Source organism: Carassius carassius, chromosome 36, assembly GCF_963082965.1.
Source record: "Carassius carassius chromosome 36, fCarCar2.1, whole genome shotgun sequence".
Taxonomy (NCBI): domain Eukaryota; kingdom Metazoa; phylum Chordata; class Actinopteri; order Cypriniformes; family Cyprinidae; genus Carassius; species Carassius carassius.
The window spans coordinates 1,983,223-2,002,656 of record NC_081790.1 but is presented as its reverse complement, the minus strand read 5'-3'; the positions used below and the strand labels follow the sequence as shown (position 1 = coordinate 2,002,656).

The 19,434-nt window shown below is 35.8% G+C and overlaps 1 protein-coding gene across 2 annotated transcripts in view; it reads left to right on the top strand.

Annotated features, from left to right (window-relative positions):
- The window catches only part of LOC132116886 (WD repeat-containing protein 7), a 119,162-nt gene that overhangs the window by 55,433 nt on the left and 44,295 nt on the right, over positions 1–19,434 (top strand). For both annotated transcript variants that reach the window (XM_059525753.1, XM_059525752.1), the window contains 2 exons: positions 1,195–1,318; positions 8,344–8,457. In XM_059525753.1, the coding sequence (XP_059381736.1) occupies positions 1,195–1,318; positions 8,344–8,457 (238 nt within the window). The remainder of the gene's footprint in view (positions 1–1,194; positions 1,319–8,343; positions 8,458–19,434) is intronic.

Genomic DNA, 19,434 nt, shown 5'->3' with positions numbered 1-19,434 from the left:
GTCTGTCCGTGTGTGTGTGTGTGTGTGTGTGTGTGTGTCTGTCTGTCCGTGTGTGTGTCTGTCTGTCTGTGTGTATATGTGTGTGTGTGTATCTCTGTGTGTGTGTGTGTGTGTGTCTGTCTGTGTGTATGTATGTGTGTGTGTGTATGTATCTGTGTGTTTATGTGTGTGTGTGTGTGTGTGTGAGTGCATGTCTGTCCATGTGTGTGTGTGTGTTTGTGTGTATGTGTGTGTTTGTCTGTGTGTGTGTGTGTGTGTGAGTGCATGTCTGTCCGTGTGTGTGTGTGTCTGTCTGTGTATCTGTGTGTGTGTGTGAGTGCATGTCTGTCCGTGTGTGTGTGTGTGTGTGTGTGTGTGTCTGTCTGTCCGTGTGTGTGTCTGTCTGTCTGTGTGTATGTGTGTGTGTGTGTGTGTGTATCTCTGTGTGTGTGTGTGTGTGTGTGAGTGCATGTCTGTCCGTGTGTGTGTGTGTCTGTCTGTGTGTATGTGTGTGTGTGTGTGTGTGTGTATGTATCTGTGTGTTTATGTGTGTGTGTGTGTGTGTGTGTGTGTGTGTGTGTGTGTGTGTGTGTGTGAGTGCATGTCTGTCCATGTGTGTGTGTGTCTGTCTGTGTGTATGTGTGTGTGTGTGTGTGTGTATGTATCTGTGTGTTTATGTGTGTGTGTGTGTGTGTGTGTGTGTGTGTGTGTGTGTGTGTGTGTGTGTGAGTGCATGTCTGTCCATGTGTGTGTGTGTTTGTGTGTGTGTGTGTGTGTGTGTGTATGTATCTGTGTGTTTGTTTGTGTGTGTGTATCTGTCCGTGTGTGTGTGTGTGTGTGTGTGTGTTTCTCTCCGTGTGTGTCTCCGTGTGCGTGCGTGCGTGCGTGTGTGTGACTGCAGAGGTGTCATACGCCACACTGAGAGAGAAATGAAGAAAGACAGACAGAGAAAGAAAAGAAAGAGACGCTCTGTTAAGCATCTTTAATCCTCTTCCTCTGAGGGTGACTCTCTGTGTGTCTTTCACTGGTCTCTGGCAGCTCGAGCACCTGCTAACCCCGCGGGACAAAGCCACGCTCCGTCTCTCAATGGCTCCTCCGGCTGCTTTCAGGCGTCAGCTTTATTTGCGGCTTCATCTCAGCGGTCTGTGGTGTGCAGAGCGCTGCGGTGTCGGTGTGTAAACCTGACGCGTGTGTGTGTGTGTGTGTGTGCTGCAGGTTCGAGAGGCGGCCCAGGCGCTGCTGTTGGCTGAACTGCGGCGGATCGGTCAGTCGGGCCGAAAGGACACCATTGACATGTGGGCTCCGTATCTGCCGCAGTATGTGGACGTGGTCAGCTCTCGTAAGTGTCTTCTGTCATATCAAGTGCTCAAATAATAAACACATTTCACACAAGATGTATTATAAAGCATCAAAACAAATAAACATAACCAAGGCAGGGATTAAATCAGTAAATATAACTTGTATTCATTAACTATAGCAATATTTGATCTCTTCTCTCTCTGTCTATACTATTTATTGATTTATCATTTAAAACACACGTTAATATGTATATATAAATACAGTGTTCATTTTTTACATTTATTTATATAATTTATGTTATATAATATTTTTTATTTATATTAAAATAAATATTTATAAAATAAATGAATATAGAATTTTGATTAATTTATCTAAATATAAATAAATAAAATAAAATCAATTCAATAATTAAATGTAGCTTCTTTGTATTTTGTTTGTCCTATTGTCTTAAACTTTTATTTATTTCTGTAACAACTTGTCATAATCCCAGTACATCCCTTAGTTCTTCGAGTGGAAGTGTGTTTTGTACTTCCTGGCACACACAGGAAGTCAGATGCATCTTTAAAGGATGTGGATGCAGTGGCTCACAGATCTGCTGCTCGTGAATCATGAATCTTTGAGTGTTGGGTTTGGTTTCCCTGCGGTGAGAACACAAGGTGTGTCTGCGGCTGTGTTCACACTGGCTTCGATTGTTTGCTCCAGACCCGAGTTCGATCCTCCCGCAGGTCTTGTTTGAGTGTTTGTGTTGTATTGATGTCCCTCAAACATTCTGCTTCGGGTTTGTTCTCATCAGTTCAGTCTCAGGTGTGCGCTCTGCTCTTTGTTTTCCTACTTTATGCTTTTTAAGAAAGAGTTGAGCACAGTTTTACCCCTGTCTTCATGTTTTTCTCATTGAAACGGGACGTTTTGATCTAGTTCCGTTGCTTGCTCGTGATTGGCAGTTAGTTTTAGGGGCGGGGACATTTTCATTCTACAGAGCGTCTGATTGGACAGAAATCTGTTTGGTTCAAATTTAAAGCAATTAAGATTAGTGTTTATTTTTTTTAAATGGGCACATAAATTGACAGTTTAAGGACATTTATAATGTCAAAAGATTTCTATTTCAAATTAATGCTGTTCTTTTTTGTCGGCTTTCACAAACTTATTGGGTTTTCAACATTGATAATATTCAGAAATAATCAGACACTGAAGACTGGAGGAATGATGCTGAAAATACAGCTGTGCATCACAGAAATAAATTACAGTTTAACAGATTTCACATAGAAAACTGTTATTTTAAATTATAATAATATTTCATATTTTTATAGATTTTATTGTATTTTTTAGCGCCTTTAGACCCGTTGTACCCTACTATAGATAATCTTAAAAATGATAGTCACTCAACTAAAAACGTGATTGTGAAGTATGTATTACAAATCAGCAATTCCAGTTTAGATGTGCTCTTAGAAGACAGCTGACTGTGGACGCAGTGGACACACACACACACACACACACACACACACACACACACTCACAGTTATCGAGTGTGTAATGCCACGACTGTCTTTTCTGTTACTGTTCCTCAGAGTTAGTTTTAGGAGTATTAAAATTAAACATGAGACACATCCTCGATTCCTCAGATCATGCGTTTAGCTGTAGAGACTACATTTTATTGGAGAATAGTACAACTAATTTAATGAATTTAATTATAAATGTAGTAATAATTTATAAGGTTTCCACTTTGCAGATGTTAAAATGAGGAAAGAGTATTACATTAAATGAAAATCTAGTCGATAATTGCATTTTGTTTTTAGTTACAGCATGTAAAACAGGGAAAGGAAACCGATTCAATGATTCAGATAAAAATGTGCACTTGATTTGACATTATAATGAGAACAAATTAAATCACAGCGTCTGGCGTTTGGTCGTACATCACTGGGTATTATTCAGCAATATTTGCAAATATTGAGAAATGTTTTTATTTGTTTGTGCACTTTTTTTTTTTTTGTTTTTTTTTTGTGTGTGAAATTGTTAAATGCCTTTTACAGATAATTTTTATTTATTTTTTTATTTTTTTCAAAGTGCTTATAATTTGATGTATAATAACATTGAATGTGAAATTAATTACACATTTAGTAATGAACTAATGGTTTTCAGTTTGCAAATTATTGCATAATTTAATAGAGGAGAAAGTGTTATATTAAAGTCAAATCTAGTCAATAATTGTATATTTTTTGCATGCAAATCAGAAAATTGAAATAATCTGGTGCAAAAAGCATCACATCTTGAACAAATTAAAATCACAATATCTGACATTTTGTCTTAAAAAACGGAATATTTTTATATATAATATTCTCCTGCTGTCAGTTCCCTCAGAAACTAATTTAGATTCACTCCCTGGTTTATAAATCTGTGTGTCTGTGAGTCAGGTGTTCAGTGGCACATTTTACTCTTCATATTTCTGAGTCATAAACACAGACTGATTTCGATGTGTGCGTCGTGAGTCTCCGGCCCAACAGCTTTTGATTTGCAGTCAGACAGAAAGGTTTTTAAGCGAATCTGTGCCTCTATTCCAGTTAAAGGTCAGCTCTCGCTCTCACAGAAACAACACCGATGCATGCTGGGCATTAGCTGCTCTGGAAATGAATAAATGACCTTTTCCTGTTCACAAAAACATGCGGCATAAACCACACACACGCAATGAAAGCCAGACAGGTGCATTCTGGGGGTTTTGTCATGGGTTCAATATTATATTTAGCACAAATATAGTTTTCAACCTCGATAATCAGAAATGTTTCTCGAGCAGTAAATCAGTTATTATTCTGATTTCTGAAGATCATGTGACACTGAAGACTGGAGGAATGATGCTGAAAATACAGCGGAGCATCACAGAAATAAATTACACTTTAACAGATATTCACACAGAAAATAGTTATTTGAAATGATAATAATATTTCACATTTTACTGTATTTAAAATTTTATTTTATGGTTTTAATTTTAGTTTCTAGACTGCAGAGGGGACTAGACTTCATGCTTGACTGTGTGTGTGTATGTGTGTGATCCTCTGTTCTGGGTTCTATTCACCCATCACTTCATTAAGGAGACCTCCATGAACTTCACTTACACACACACACACACACACACACTCGCTCAGGCAGCTGTTGTGTCCTTGATCATCTGAATGAATGAATGACTGCGGTCTATTTTTCCTCATCTTTCGTTCTCTCACCCTTCCTCCAACACTTGTAACTTTTCAGAATTCTTGTTACTGAAACTATTCCAACACCTTTGATATCACAATCATTAATATTTGATGATAATATTTTTGACTTTTTCTTTTTCTTTTATGTATTTTATTTTATTGGATATTTTTATTTTTTTTTATTTAAAAAAAAAAAGTTTTATTTTTCCTTTGTTTTATTTTTGCATTTTATATGTTATTCATTTTATATCGTAACGTTTATTATTTTTTTTTAATATATTTAATTTTCTCTTTCTTTTCTTTTATCTTATTTGAGCTGTTTTATTTTTACTTTTTCTTTTATGTTTTCTTTTAGATGTAAAATTATATTTGTTTAATTCTCCTTTGAACTTGTCTTTCAATCTATTTAATTTTTAATAGGATTTTTTATTGTATTTATTTTAGATTTTTAGATTTGATTGTTTATTATATATTCATATATATATATAGAAATATGCTTTTTAAAATTTATTTATATATTTCAACTTTATACTTTATATTTTTTTTGTTTCTTTGAATATTCCTTTGAATTTATTTTGAATTGTTTTTGTCCATTTTTTATTCTATTCTTAGTTTTATTTTTTTCTTGTATTTTATTAGTTCCTTGACTTGTTCTATCTGTTCATTCACACGCCTCCTCTTCCTCTCCCTCACCTTCGCTCCTGAAGCCTGGCTCCCCTGTTAGGATGTTGAGGGCTGGGATTTACCCTTCCCAGCATCCCCTGGGGTGATGAGCGGTGGGAGGGACGGATGAGCGGGTGATTAAACCAGGCCTCGGGCGGTTCTTCCGTGAGAGAGCGCTCCGGCCTGCGGATGTGCCTCTATAATCCCACACAGCTCGCGCACACACACCCTGAGGCTGAACGCCATACACACACACACACACTCGCGCTAAAAACCCTCCAGACCAGCCGTTTATCTTCAAGGAATATTCTGGGTTATTTACAACTTAAGCTCTATCGACAGCATCCGTGACGAGCTGTCAGTTACCTTCAGAAGAGTTCAGTCTCTGCCTCAGACTGTAAAAACACAAACCATTCTTATTCTTAACGCTTCCCTGCATTATGCTCATTCTGAATGCAGTAATTCTTAATGCATAATGCATTATGATCATTTATGAGATGCTAAAGTAATGCCTTTTGGTATTACTGGTAGTGAATCTGGATTGATGTATGATGTATTAAGTGTGAATCCTGATAAAGTCATCATATGACCTCATAAAGTTTGGAATATAATGCATAGGGCCTGTTTTATTTTAGTCTTTTTTGAAGCTTGACAGATGTAGTCTCCATTCCCTTTACATATATATATATATATATATATATATACAGTACAGACCAAAAGTTTGGAAACATTACTATTTTTAATGTTTTTGAAAGAAGTTTCTTCTGCTCATCAAGCCTGCATTTATTTGATCAAAAATACAGAAAAAAATGTAATATTGTGATATATTATTATTTTTTATATATATATTTTTAATTCTGCATTCTCTAGTATATAATTTAAGTATGGAAATACAATACTTTAATAAGCATAAAAATTCACAGCACAAATTTATGATAAAATTAAACCTTTTGAATGGTTGCTTTTGGATACTTTTTTTTTCTTTCTTTAGTTACATTTAAAAACCTAATGTATTTTTATGATCTGAAATGAATGACGAACCTTGTGAAGAGGCTCAGAAAGCATTCCAGCACAAACTTGAATCATGTTTTGTCTCGGATAAAGAGAGGAAGCGGTCTCTCACTCCATTGTGTTTTCGTTGTGTCCTTGTGTTCCTGTAACGTTGTCATGCTGGTGGTCATGATGTGGTCGGTGTGTGGCGTGTGTATGAAATCACAGTCAGGTGCTGAGAAGCTGATCTGAATCTGAGACCGTCCCCTGTGAGCACACAACGGGTGGAAGCAGAGGGAGGATGGATGGGTGGATGGGGTTAACAAGGCCGGCTGGAAGCAGTGTGTCAAGCTTGACACGGCCGTTTGACCTTGCTGGAGGCCGATTTCGCCCAACCGACACAGCATCTCTGAATTATGAGCTGTTCTGTGTGTGTGTGTGTGTGTGTGTGTGTTGATATCACGCTGTGAAGTCGTCTTGTGTTTATATGCCTCACTGAAGACATACAAAACTCACAATCACAGCTCAAGCCGTCAAAACCGAACACTCGTGAAGCGTCTGTCTCTCATTATCACGCTTAACAAATCAAACACTGTGGTGACGTCCTGTAATTCATGTTCAGGTCAGGAATACACTAATAAGCGCTAAGAAGCCATCTTTTATTTTCGACCTTTGAGATTGGAGCCTCTTAAGTGAGTGTTTCGGAACATCTAATGTTGCAAATGTGTTCCAAATATGTTCAACTGTAACTATTTAAATGTTACTTTTATGATCAAATGGAATTTCTATTTAAACGTGATTGTCATATTGGGTCGATTTTATTCTCGGATATGGTTGCTATGCATTGTGGGATTGCCTTTTCTGTTAATAAAATGCAATGTCATTATGATGCTCCCTTAGAATTAATTTTAATATTAGACTTAATTTACTTGGGAGTCTGATCTTGCACCTGTTTGTCCCAGTGTTATTATAGGTAACTAAAGCTAAAACCATAAAAACCAAAATATATTAGTTAGTGTGTGTGTGTGTTTATGTTTTATATATATATATATATATATATATATATATTTATATCATGTATATATAACATAAAAACACACACACACATACATACATAGATACATAGACTGGACTAAACTTTAATTTATTTTATCTAGGGAAGGTAGCTTTTTTATTTAGTTTAACTGAATAAGAATAATTATATTTAATAATTATAATTACTAAACTAACTAAATGAAATAATAAAAAACAAAAAAATTATAATAATAACTAAATACAAATAAACTATATAGACATTTAAAGAATTAAAAATGACAAGCTCAACAAAATTACTAAAGCACTGATTAAAATGAAAACTAATATAATGATAATAATGGTAGTTTTTTTATTTTAATAACTTATTTATTTCTTTAAAAGCTTTTCAATTGTATATTTAGCTTGTATTATTAGTTTTATTAACTTCAGCACTTCAACTTATTTTATTTCAGTTTCACTTTTTCATTTAATATCAATTACACACATGGAATAGTCAGTCTTGTACATGAAAAATAATAATAATAAACTTAAGTTATGTCAGTGTTGATTATTTTATTCTCTTTAATATGACATTTTCTTTAAATCAGCTCAAATTAAGGTCAAATCAAGTATAAATACTTTCAGTTTAGGTAAAGTTTTTTCACATTGCAATAATGAGAATGAAATGTATGTATTATTTAGATTTTACTTTGCTTTTCATTTAATGATAAAAATACAAAAGTAGCGATTATTTGTCGCCTGTGTTAATGCAGATATCTCTCATTGCGTGGGCCTGTCAGTGTGGGATTGTTTTTCTCTCTCTTCTGTCAGTCAGATCGTGATCAGTCTGACAGAGTTTAAAGCTCAGTCCGGTTTCTCTCTCCGTCGAGGGTTGGCGGGGGTCTGGGGGTCTCATTAATTAGCGCACCGTCTAGATTAGCTCATTCTCACCTTTAAGCAGCATTGATTCATTTGCAGCCTCTTTAATGAAAAGCTTATTTTAATTGGTAATTCCAGGATAAGCGCCGAATGAAGGCACCGAATGGAAATGGCGGTAATCAGGCGCTAAAGCTTAATAAAGCCTTGATAATGCAAAGCACCAATAAACCCTGATGAGCTTTTTAACGAGGTTTGTGGAAAAGAGGCGACAAGAAAAATGCTGTTTAGTCGCAGCGGCAACAGCTGGATTTTCACTCTGTGATTGGTTTGTTTGCAGCGGGAACCGCCCCCGAGTCCGGCCAGCCGGCCCCGCCCCCTGCTGAAGCCCCGCCCACCGAGACCAAAGCTCCAGAGGAAGAGATGGACGTGACGGATGATGACATCACTGCAGGTATGAATGTGTTCCCAAAGTACCAAATTCCTGAAAACCCCTTTAATTATCACAGTGATAATGCGGTTTATATATATATATATCAATATTGCTGCGATTTCTGTTATAGTAAACTAAAGAATATAAAAATAAAAATAAAAAATAAATACTTGAAATAAAATTTAGTTTGGCATGATATACTAAAATAACTAAATAAAATTGAAATGTAAAAATTTATGAAAACTATATAAACATATTTATAAAAAAAAACAGAAATGACAATTTTTTGCAGGGCAGAAAATTCTAAAATAAAAATGAATTTTATATATATATATATATATATATAATGGTACTTAAATACAAATGCACTGAAATTTATCGAAACCAAAATTAATTTCATTTAGACAAAACAAATTCACTCAATTTGCTCAACACATTAATTTTTAATTTAATGATATAGTTATGTTTTCACTCCAGCTTGTTATTGAAAACCTTCTTATTTCAGTTTTGATTTTAGCTATTTGAGTACATCAAATTAAATAAAAATGTATATAAGTTAATATTTATTTTATTTCAGGTGACAAAGTGTTTTTTAATGGTGTTATTTCATATTTATTTATTTATTTTTAGTTAGTGATAGAAACCCTCCTATATATATATATTATGAATTTATCAGACGCTTTATTTCAAAGCAATTTACAAAAGAGAAGCAAAAGCAATTCATCAAAGAGCCAACAATATTTGTAATATACAATGCCAGGTTTATTAGACAACTAGATTAGGATATAAATAGATTAAAAAGCATACAATATGCTCAAAACTGCTCTTTATTAATCTGTAAAAGACGCAAGATTTTAGTAAGACTGTGTGTGACACAGGCAGCCCTCGACTCGGATGGTTCGCCTGATTTAATTCTGCAGAATAAATGGAAAAACAATGTCAATAAGTGAAAAATGAGAGTAGAAAATGATAAATCGTCAAGCATGTCTGTGTTATTGACTGGATGCAGAGAGCCGACTGGACTTTCAGTAGTGCTAGAAACAGTGATTGCTTTACAGACGTGTGTGCAAGATAGCATGGCTTTACAAAGTACTTCTGTTTTGTTCAGATTTATATGATTCAGTACAAATGCATGTGGAAATCGCATCAGTTCACAAGGATAAACTCAAGTCTACAGGTTTCTTTCATTGGGAATTACAGACCTAAACTGCCTCATTATTGTAGGTTTTCACACTGGATAGAAGGGTGTTTGGATAGAGAGAGGATCGATGGAGAGATAAACAGTGTCTCACCTTAATGTGATGAAAGTGTTTCCTGTTAATCCTCCTCCACCAGCTAAACAGTACTGACGTGCATGAGAACTGTGACTTTATAAACATCTTTCTTGTGTCTGCATGTCAGTTTTGTGTGTGAGTTTCGCAGTGTTGGGGAAAGTTACTTTTAAAAGTAATGCATTAAAATAAAGTAACTAATTACGTTACTTAGTTACTTTTTATTGAAAGTAATGCTTAATGTTATTTTTGCATTACTTTTTAAATCTGGGCTGGGCTCGCTTGTTTGCTTTTAATATAAGTTATATTTTTGGCAAATTTAAAAGCTCTTTCACATCAAAAGCCTCGGGGTGAAGGAAACGTAAATTCACATCTGTACGGTAAAACACTGAAGAGGAAAGTTTAACACTCTTCAGCAATAAGAAAGCAGAAATGTTAATTAATCTTGTGTAATTTTTGCTGCTTATTTAAGGTTGATTTGGATCTTCAAAGATCTGGGGCATATTGATTAATAAAATGGGATTAATACATGAAGGATATTTGTATTATTTATCATATTTATCATATTCTGAGTTGCTTTAACGGTTTTTATTAATTTTGAGGAAAACTAAATCTGAATCTAAATCAGTTAACTATTTGAAAAAGTAACTCTGAAGATAAAATATATTTTCTCGTAAATTAAAAAGTTATGCATTACTTTACTAGTTACTTGAAAAATTTTTTTCATTATTTTTAATGCATTACCCCCAACACTGGTTTTTCGTGTTTATTATTGATCGATCTCAGATTGATTAAAAAAGTTAACATTTTTATGTTTTGGGGGAAACGGCACGTCATTTTTACTGCACGGACAAAACAGAAAAAAAGTTTTTCTGTTGTGTTTTTGAAAAATTTTGCATATAGAGGACAATTTGCGAAAACGACAAAAAACGCTGCATTTTACATGCTAGGCCAGTAGTTGGCGATATGCAATATACATGCTCATGATTCACAGATGTGTGTTTTCGTAGTTTACACCGAAACAATGATGGTATTGTTTTCAAAAACTTGCACTTTGAAGTCTGTTTTCAAACGTTGACATTTTCAGCCTCCCACAATTCCACTGTCGTATAAATAAATGGCCAAAACGCGTAACATTATTTTGCGTGAACAACCCTTCAGTGAATTCAGCAGAATTGTATGTGATTGAAATGGGTTGAAACAAATTAAAAAACAGTTTTGTTCATTGAAGTAAAGATGAAAAAAATAAGATACAAATATTAGATGAAACATTTGAAAGCGACATTTAAGCACAAAAATTACTGAAAGAAATAAAAAACTTATTAGATCATATTTAAAAAGAACAAAAATACTACTAATAATGACGTAATACTAACACAAATTGACATAAGCAAGCACATAGCAAATGAAAAAAAAATCTAATGCAAAATATTAATAAAAACTGTAATAGAATATCAATAATGCTAAAATAACACAATTGATGCTCAATGCTGCAGAAACCTGTAAAGAAATCTGATGCAACATGAACAAATCTACACATAATGATGCAAATTCACGCTTTCAATAATATTCACATTTCCTTTTAACCGCTAGAGCTGTAATAGATTTAGTTTGTGCAATATCATCAGTTAGTGAGGCATTTTTGTTTATTTTGGTGACATTTTTGCCCCAAGTCACTGTTATTTTCAAACACTATTTTAATATAATCCAAGTCAAGTCACCATTATTTACATAGCACTTTATACAATACAGATTTTTTGAAAGCAGATTTACAGGAAAATAATGATTCAGAAATTTGTTTTGCATGGCTGTTTATCCCTGCATATGTGACCCTGAGCACAAAAGCAGTCTGAAGTCTCTGGGGTATTTGTATCAATAGCCAAAAATACATTGTGTGAGTCAAAATGATCGATTTTTCTTTTATGCCAAAAATCATTAGGATATTAAGTAAAGATCATGCTCCATGAAGATATTTTGTAAATTTCCTACCATAAATATAAAAAAACTTAATTTTTGATTAGTAATATGCATTGCTAAGAACTTCATTTGAACAACTTTAAAGCTAATTTTCCTCAATATTAAGATTTTTTCTGCACTCTTAGATTCCAGATTTTTAAATAGTTGTTCCAAATATAGTCAGATCCTAACAAACCATACATCAGTAGAAAGCTTATTTATTCAGCGTTCAAATTATGTATGAATCTCAAAAAAAAAAAAAAAAAAAAACATTGACTGATTTTGTGCTCCAGGGTCACATACAGTATGTCAATTTCGCCAAACTTTTCCATTTCATCTCTCGATGTCTGTGTTGTACTGCAAGATTTAGTAGTGAAAGAGAAAAATGTGAGTGTGTGGGAGATGCGGTCAGTCCCAAAACCAGCTCACTGTCATATTAGTAGCTGGAGAGGTCAAAGGTCAGAGTGAATCCACCCCCTCCTCGGATGTCATGATGTTTGATTACCATTACAGGAAGTGGGCGGAGCAGAGCAGAGCCGCTGTGTGTGTGTTTTCATTTGTGTTGTGAAAGCTTTTTTTTTTTTTTTTACTATGTGTTTGGACGTCAAATATTTCCCAGGACTGATGAGTCGTCCACCTAAACGTGACAGAGATGGAGAACTCCTCAGCGAGGAGCCACAACTGCACAGAATTCAGCTCTCCGTCTACAAACACACAATCACGTTAGCGCTACGTAACCTCTTTACAAATACATGATCATTTTACAAACGTGACAGCGCTGATGCACTGCGCTTAGTCGCTGTCTCAAACCGGTTCTGTGTGTTCGCTCAGGGCTCAGAACGACAGAGAAGAGCACTGCAACCTCTCAGAGGTCAAAGGTCAGAGGTCACGACACCTGTCAGGCTCTTCACTTGGCTTGGTTCTTCACTTCCTTTCTTTCTTCTGTTCTCGTATCACCTCATCTCTTCACATCTCATCTTTTGTTCTCTCTTCTCATCTCCTGTTTTGATTTGTTTCTTCTCTACTGTTCTTCTGTAATCTCTCCGTTTCTCATTATTTTATCATCTCACCTATAATCTCACTTCAGTTCTTTTTTCTCAACATGGCTCTCTTCTCATCTGTTCATGAATCATCTGGTCTCATCTTTTTCCGTCTCGAGTCTCATCCTGTTATTTATATTTACTATTATAGCTTTAATGGTCTGAGTTTGTTTCAGTTTCCCTTTTTTTTGATAATTGTATCTGCTCTTTTTTTGTTCAACTGTCATCTCTTATCTCTTCGGAGTGCAGGACTTTTAACTTTAATCTGCCAGATTTCTTTCCATCGCGTTTATGCTCATGTTCTGACCTTTGACCCCCACAAACGCCCTAGATTGTTTTCTTTTAACAGCCCGTAGATCAGCTAGAGCTGAAACCACCTCGTGACAGATTTAGCCGTGTATTTGTGTTGAGTGTGTTCATCAGGAGGTTCTCCGTTCGCATTATGGGTGTGTGAGGGAAAGCGTTTGCCCTCAGGCTGTTCTGGATCCTCGTAAAACGAACAGTGACTCGATAAAAGCCCAAATAAATGAAGAATAAGCCAGCAGCTGCTGCATCATCATCATCACGTGATTCCTTCAAGAACACCAAACCAAACACCTTCTGTTTCTCCAGACTCTTTCTTCATGAGTTTTTTCATTGATGAATTCTTCATTTTTCTATGAAGTGATAGACCCTTGAGGTTTGTTGTTTGGATTGATGTTCTTCGAGAAATGATGTGTTGATGGATCATGATTTGGAAACGGACTATGCAGAAGCTTGAATGGGCAGATTGAGTGCACTGTTCCTTTAAGAATGATCTCATGCATAACACAATATCAGTGTATTCAGCGGTCACATGTTGATCTGGATTCAGATGTGATGATGATGATGATGATGTCATAATGGCACATTAATGTTGTTCTTAAGATAGAGAACAGCCTCCAAGATCATTAAACACATGAACATTAATAATTTAGTGCAGCGGATCCACACTGGGGAAATTCAGACAGACAGATATTAAAGATTCAGCTTTGATGTCCAGAGAGAAACCTGTGAAGAGAATCAGAGCTTACTGGAAACTGAGAGAAGAGCGCTTTTTATTTTTTACCTTTGTTTTGGTTTTGGAATCTTATTTTTGTTTGACCATGTAAAAGTATTGAATGTAGTTGGCATTTGTTGCTATGCGGTTGCTTGGGCTTTGAGTGGTTGTTGCTCTACTGTTGCTAAGGTATATTGTTTTTAGGTGTGTTGCTGTGTAGAGTATTTTTAGGATGTTTTTAAGGGCTTCTGAGTGTTAAGGCTGTTGCAATGCAGTTGCTATGGTGTTAATACTGTTGCTATGCAGTTGCTAGGGTATTTTGAGTGTGTTTTAGTCTGTTGCTACGCAGTTGCTGGGGTGTTCTGAGTGTTTTGGCTAATGCTATGCAGTTGCTAGGGTGTTCTTAATGTTTTGGCTGTTGCTATGCAGTTGCTATGGTGTTTTGGGTGTTTTAACTATTGCTATGCAGTTGCTAGGGTGTTCTCAGTGTTTTGGCTGTTGCTATGCAGTTGCTAGGGTGTTTTGAGTGTTTCGGCTGTTTCTATGCAGTTGCTAGGGTGTTTTGAGTGTTTAGTCTGTTGCTATGCAGTTGCTAGGGTGTTTTGAGTGTTTAGTCTGTTGCTATGCAGTTGCTGGGGTGTTCTGAGTGTTTAGTCTGTTGCTATGCAGTTGCTGGGGTGTTCTTAGTGTTTAGTCTGTTGCTATGCAGTTGCTGGGGTGTTCTTAGTGTTTAGTCTGTTGCTATGCAGTTGGTGGGGTGTTCTTAGTGTTTAGACTGGGGTGTTCTGAGTGTTTAGTCTGTTGCTATGCTGTTGCTGGGGTGTTCTGAGTGTTTAGTCTGTTGCTATGCAGTTGCTGGGGTGTTCTGAGTGTTTAGTCTGTTGCTATGCAGTTGCTGGGGTGTTCTGAGTGTTTAGTCTGTTGCTATGCAGTTGCTGGGGTGTTCTGAGTGTTTAGTCTGTTGCTATGCAGTTGCTGGGGTGTTCTGAGTGTTTAGTCTTGGGTCTTCTGAGTGTTTAGTCTGGGGTGTTTTGAGTGTTTAGTCTGTTGCTATGCAGTTGCTGGGGTGTTCTGAGTGTTTAGTCTGTTGCTATGCAGTTGCTAGGATGTTCTGAGTGTTTAGTCTGTTGCTATGCAGTTGCTAGGGTGTTTTGAGTGTTTAGTCTTAGTCTGTTGCTATGCAGTTGCTAGGGTGTTCTGAGTGTTTAGTCTGTTGCTATGCAGTTGCTAGGGTGTTTTGAGTGTTTAGTCTGTTGCTATCCAGTTGCTAGGGTGTTTTGAGTGTTTAGTCTGTTGCTATGCAGTTGCTAGGGTGTTCTGAGTGTTCTTGCTGTTGCTATGCAGTTGCTAGTGTGTTCTGAGTGTTCTGGCTGTTGCTATGCAGTTGCTAGGGTGATTTGAGTGTTTAGGCTGTTGCTATGCAGTTGCTATGGTGTTCTGAGTGTTTTAGGACACACAAACTTTAAGGTTTGATCAGCACTAGTGAACAGCGCTGTAGAGTGGAGGTGAGAGGTGGGCCGTTATTTTTGCTGGCAGGATATTGCAGGGTTAAACCCCCTGAAACGGCCCAGAGAGCAGCTCGCCTGCTCCCATCAGGAGGTAACAGAGGACGGGGGGTGACAGGGGCAGGAGGGGGTGACAGATGGTCCTGCTTGGGTGCAACACACACACACACACACACACACACACTCAGGGGTTAATAGACGCTTTTTTGACTGATTTGACAAAGTTGAACACCAGCTAGTGTTGACTACACACAGAGAGACTGCACCTGCTCTCTCTCTCTCACACACACAAACACACACACACACAGATCTAGCTAAATAGTCGTGTCATAGCCTTTGATTATTATGTATAAATGCAGTAAGATTTTTGTTTTTTTTAAATAAAATTTTTAGTTTTTTCTTATATTTTTTCTTTCATATTTTCTACCAAAATATGTTCATTTACTTTTATGCATATTTTACCCGTTTATTTTTTATTTTCTTCATATTTCATTCCATAAATTTCATTATTTTTTTACATATTAATTCCATGTATTCTTCAATTTTTTCATATTTTTACAGATATATCTTTAATAATTGTTCGTATTTTAGCTCATACTTTTTAAGTCCCCCTCATATATTTCATGATTTCTTTTTTTACATATTTTCCATCATTTATTTTCACATTTTATAAATATATATTTTTCTTTATTTACCATATACATTAAATGATTTTTTTTGCATATTTGTCTCCACACGTCATATTTTCCTCCATGTCTTAAATTATTTTTCTCTTAATTAATTGTATTATTATTGAATAATTATTGTTTAAATACATTTTTTCTTATTGAAGTCGTCTCTAGATGTGCCCCGAGCATACAGAGAGTGTGTGTGTGTGTGTGTGTGTGTGTGTGTGTGTGTGTGTGTGTGTGTGTGTGTGTGTGTGTGTGTGTGTGTGTGTGTGTGTGTGTGTGTGTGTGTGTGTGTGTGTGAGCGCGCGAGCATGTCTGTAAACAGATGGGCCAAAATAGTCAAGTGAGTTGTCTGAAGAAGTTGTTTATTGATCACTTCGTCCTTATCTCTTTTTCTTTGTTTCCTTCTTTCTCTTGATCTTCTCTTTCTGAATTGCTTCCATTCAGCAAAAAGAGGCAAAAGAGCAAAGGATAAAATTAGATTGCAGAATTGATTGATCGGCTGTGTGTGTGTGTGTGTGTGTGTTCAGGTTGATTTCGTTCAGTGCTTCTGTTGTGTTTGCACTAGTATACTGATGACATCAGCACTCGCTCTGAATCTTCCCTGGTTTAAAGTGGCCTGATGGAACTTCTCTCTGATTCTTAAAGAGACAGTTCACCCAAAAATGATCAATCTGTAATCATGTATTTTTTTCATATTTTCCTCAAAAAATGTTATTGTATTTTGCATATTTTCCTTATATTATGATTTTTATATTATATTTTGTTTTCAGATTTGCCTCTATTTATTTCATGATTATTTGCATATTTACCCCCATATATTTAATATTTTTGCATATTTCTTCTATTTCATTATTTATTATCATCTGAAAAATTTTTTGCATTTACTTACGTTTCTTATTGATATTTAATAGACATTTCACCCAAAGATGATCATTCTGCCATCTTGATATATTTAATTATTATATGTTTATATTTCACCCCACTTATTGCATATATATACAGGTCCTTCTCAAAAAATTTGCATATTGTGATAGTTCATTATTTTCCATAATGTAATGATAAAAATTAAACTTTCATATATTTTAGATTCATTGCACACCAACTGAAATATTTCAGGTCTTTTATTGTTTCAATACTGATGATTTTGGGATACAGCTCATGAAAACCCAAAATTCCAATCTCAAAAAATTAGCATATTTCATCCGACCAATAAAAGAAAAGTGTTTTTAATACAAAAAAGGTCAACCTTCAAATAATTATGTTGGTTCGGGTGCAGGAGGGACTTCGAGGAGAACTTCGCAGAAGAGAGCTCGGTTCAGTGTCGCTGTCCGTGATACGCGGCTCTCTCTCCGCGTGTGCACCGAACACAGCGCGCGAGTAACCAGCTACTCTGTTCAGCTTCTCTGCGTCTTGTTTTTGGATGCTTTTAATGTTTAAATCGACAAGCTGTAAGGCTTAAAAACAAGTGAAAAAGATAAGCTTTAGCGACGATGCACAGCAGTGGCCCGTCAACTGTCCTGAGCATCTTTTTAGGCTGGCCTCAGCCAGTCGGTTATATATATATATATATATATAATATATATATATATATATATATATATATATATATATATATAAAAATATATATAAAATCCTTATATGTTTTGATTTACTATATTATTTTTATGAATATACTAACCACTGATTCAGGGAAAGTTTGCCTACTAATTAAAATTGTCATCATTTATTCTACCTCTTGTTGTTTCAAACTTGACTGGCTTCTTACGTAAATCACAAAATGAGATGTTCAGCCGAATGTTCACGCTGCTCTGTTCATCAGTGAGAGTGAATGGAGACTAGAGCTGCTCTGAACTCCAGAAATCATCCTAAAAAAAACAGATTTTCTGAAGTCATACTTTAGCAGCACAAAAATTGTGCTAAATTTCTCCATTTTATTGCATGCTTGAAACAAGTTTAGTTTTGTTCTTGGCTGAGCTACCCTTCAAAGGGAGCGAGAAAGCACCTGATCTCAGACAGAGAACGCTTCTTTCTCTCTCACTCTTTCTTAAATCATTCAATCGCAGAAACACCCTCAAAGAGCCATCGTGGCTTTAGAGCTGATCGTCTTGCTTTTCTGTCTTCAAGGCTGTTTTCCTTCGAGCAGCTCCACCGTCTTTTGTGAATGTTAAATTGGATGAGATTCACTCCCTTAAACGGCCACTTATGTCCCAGTTTTAATGGAATACAGTGTGTGTGTGTGTGTGTCATACGCTTTCAGTGTGTTATGAGGTGAAGGTCTGTTTCTAATGCACCATTTTAAAAGGAGGAAAATTGACACTTTGTTCAGGCCTGAGACTAAAGACTGTGTTTCCCACTCAGACGACATGAGACACTGAAGCAGACACCCAAACACTCTTTGTGCAGGAGATCTGATGAACGGGTTTACTAGATTAACCAGCTGGGAGCGCTAACACTGATCAAACATACAAGTGTGCTTTTAATTCACACTGAAATTTTTTAAAGTTAGAAATTGCTAGTTAACTTCAGAAAACTGTTGGCAAGTTATCTATTGTATGCTGTTTTATAATAGATCAGCATGATTTTTAATTGAAAACTAAAAATTGTAATTGTACATTGACGTTTAAAATGGTTTTATTCAGCAAGGACACAATACAGTAATACTTTTATTTATCAAGGATGCTTTAAATTGATCAGAAGTGACGGTACAGACATTTATAATGTTGCAAAAGATTTCTATTTCAAATGAATGCTGCTCTTTTGAACTTTCTGTTCACAGAAGAATCCTGAAAAATAAAATGCATCATGGTTTGCACAAATATTGGTCAGCACAACACTAATAATAATAATAATAATAATCAGAAATGTTTCTCGAGCAGTAAATCAGTATATGAGAATGATTTCTGAAGATCATGTGACACTGAAGACTGGAGGAATGATGCTGAAAATACAGCGGAGCATCACAGAAATAAATTACACTTCAAAATATATTCACATTAAAAAGGGATATTTTAAATCTTAATATTATTTCACTTTTTTTTTTTTCAAATAAATGCAGCCTTGGTGAGAAGTAACATTTGAAAAAAAAAAAAAAAACATAAAAAATCTTACCGTTCCCAAACTTTTGTACATGTTTCTTTAAAGTGTTAATAGTGCGTTTTATAAAAGCTGGTTTGATACTGAAGGCTTTATTGACATCTGACCCCAGTGTCCAGACCGGACTGAACCAGACCAGCCAGCAGTCTCTGTAATATTGACCATATCCTCAGTTTATGTCGTCTACATATCTGCAGTGTTGTCTGTCTGTCTCTCTGATGCTGGAAGCTACAGTATTGATCTCACCCACAACCCACCGGCGCTTTACCTTACTGGAAGTTGTGGGGACGTCTGTCCTACCACACACACACACACACACACACTCTGGTGCCTCCATGCAGCATGTCCAGTGTCTGATCCTCTCACACATGTTTCAGATGACACACATGCAAACATCTCTGTTCTGTCACAAATGTGCCACGCTTCAGCTTTGACAAGATC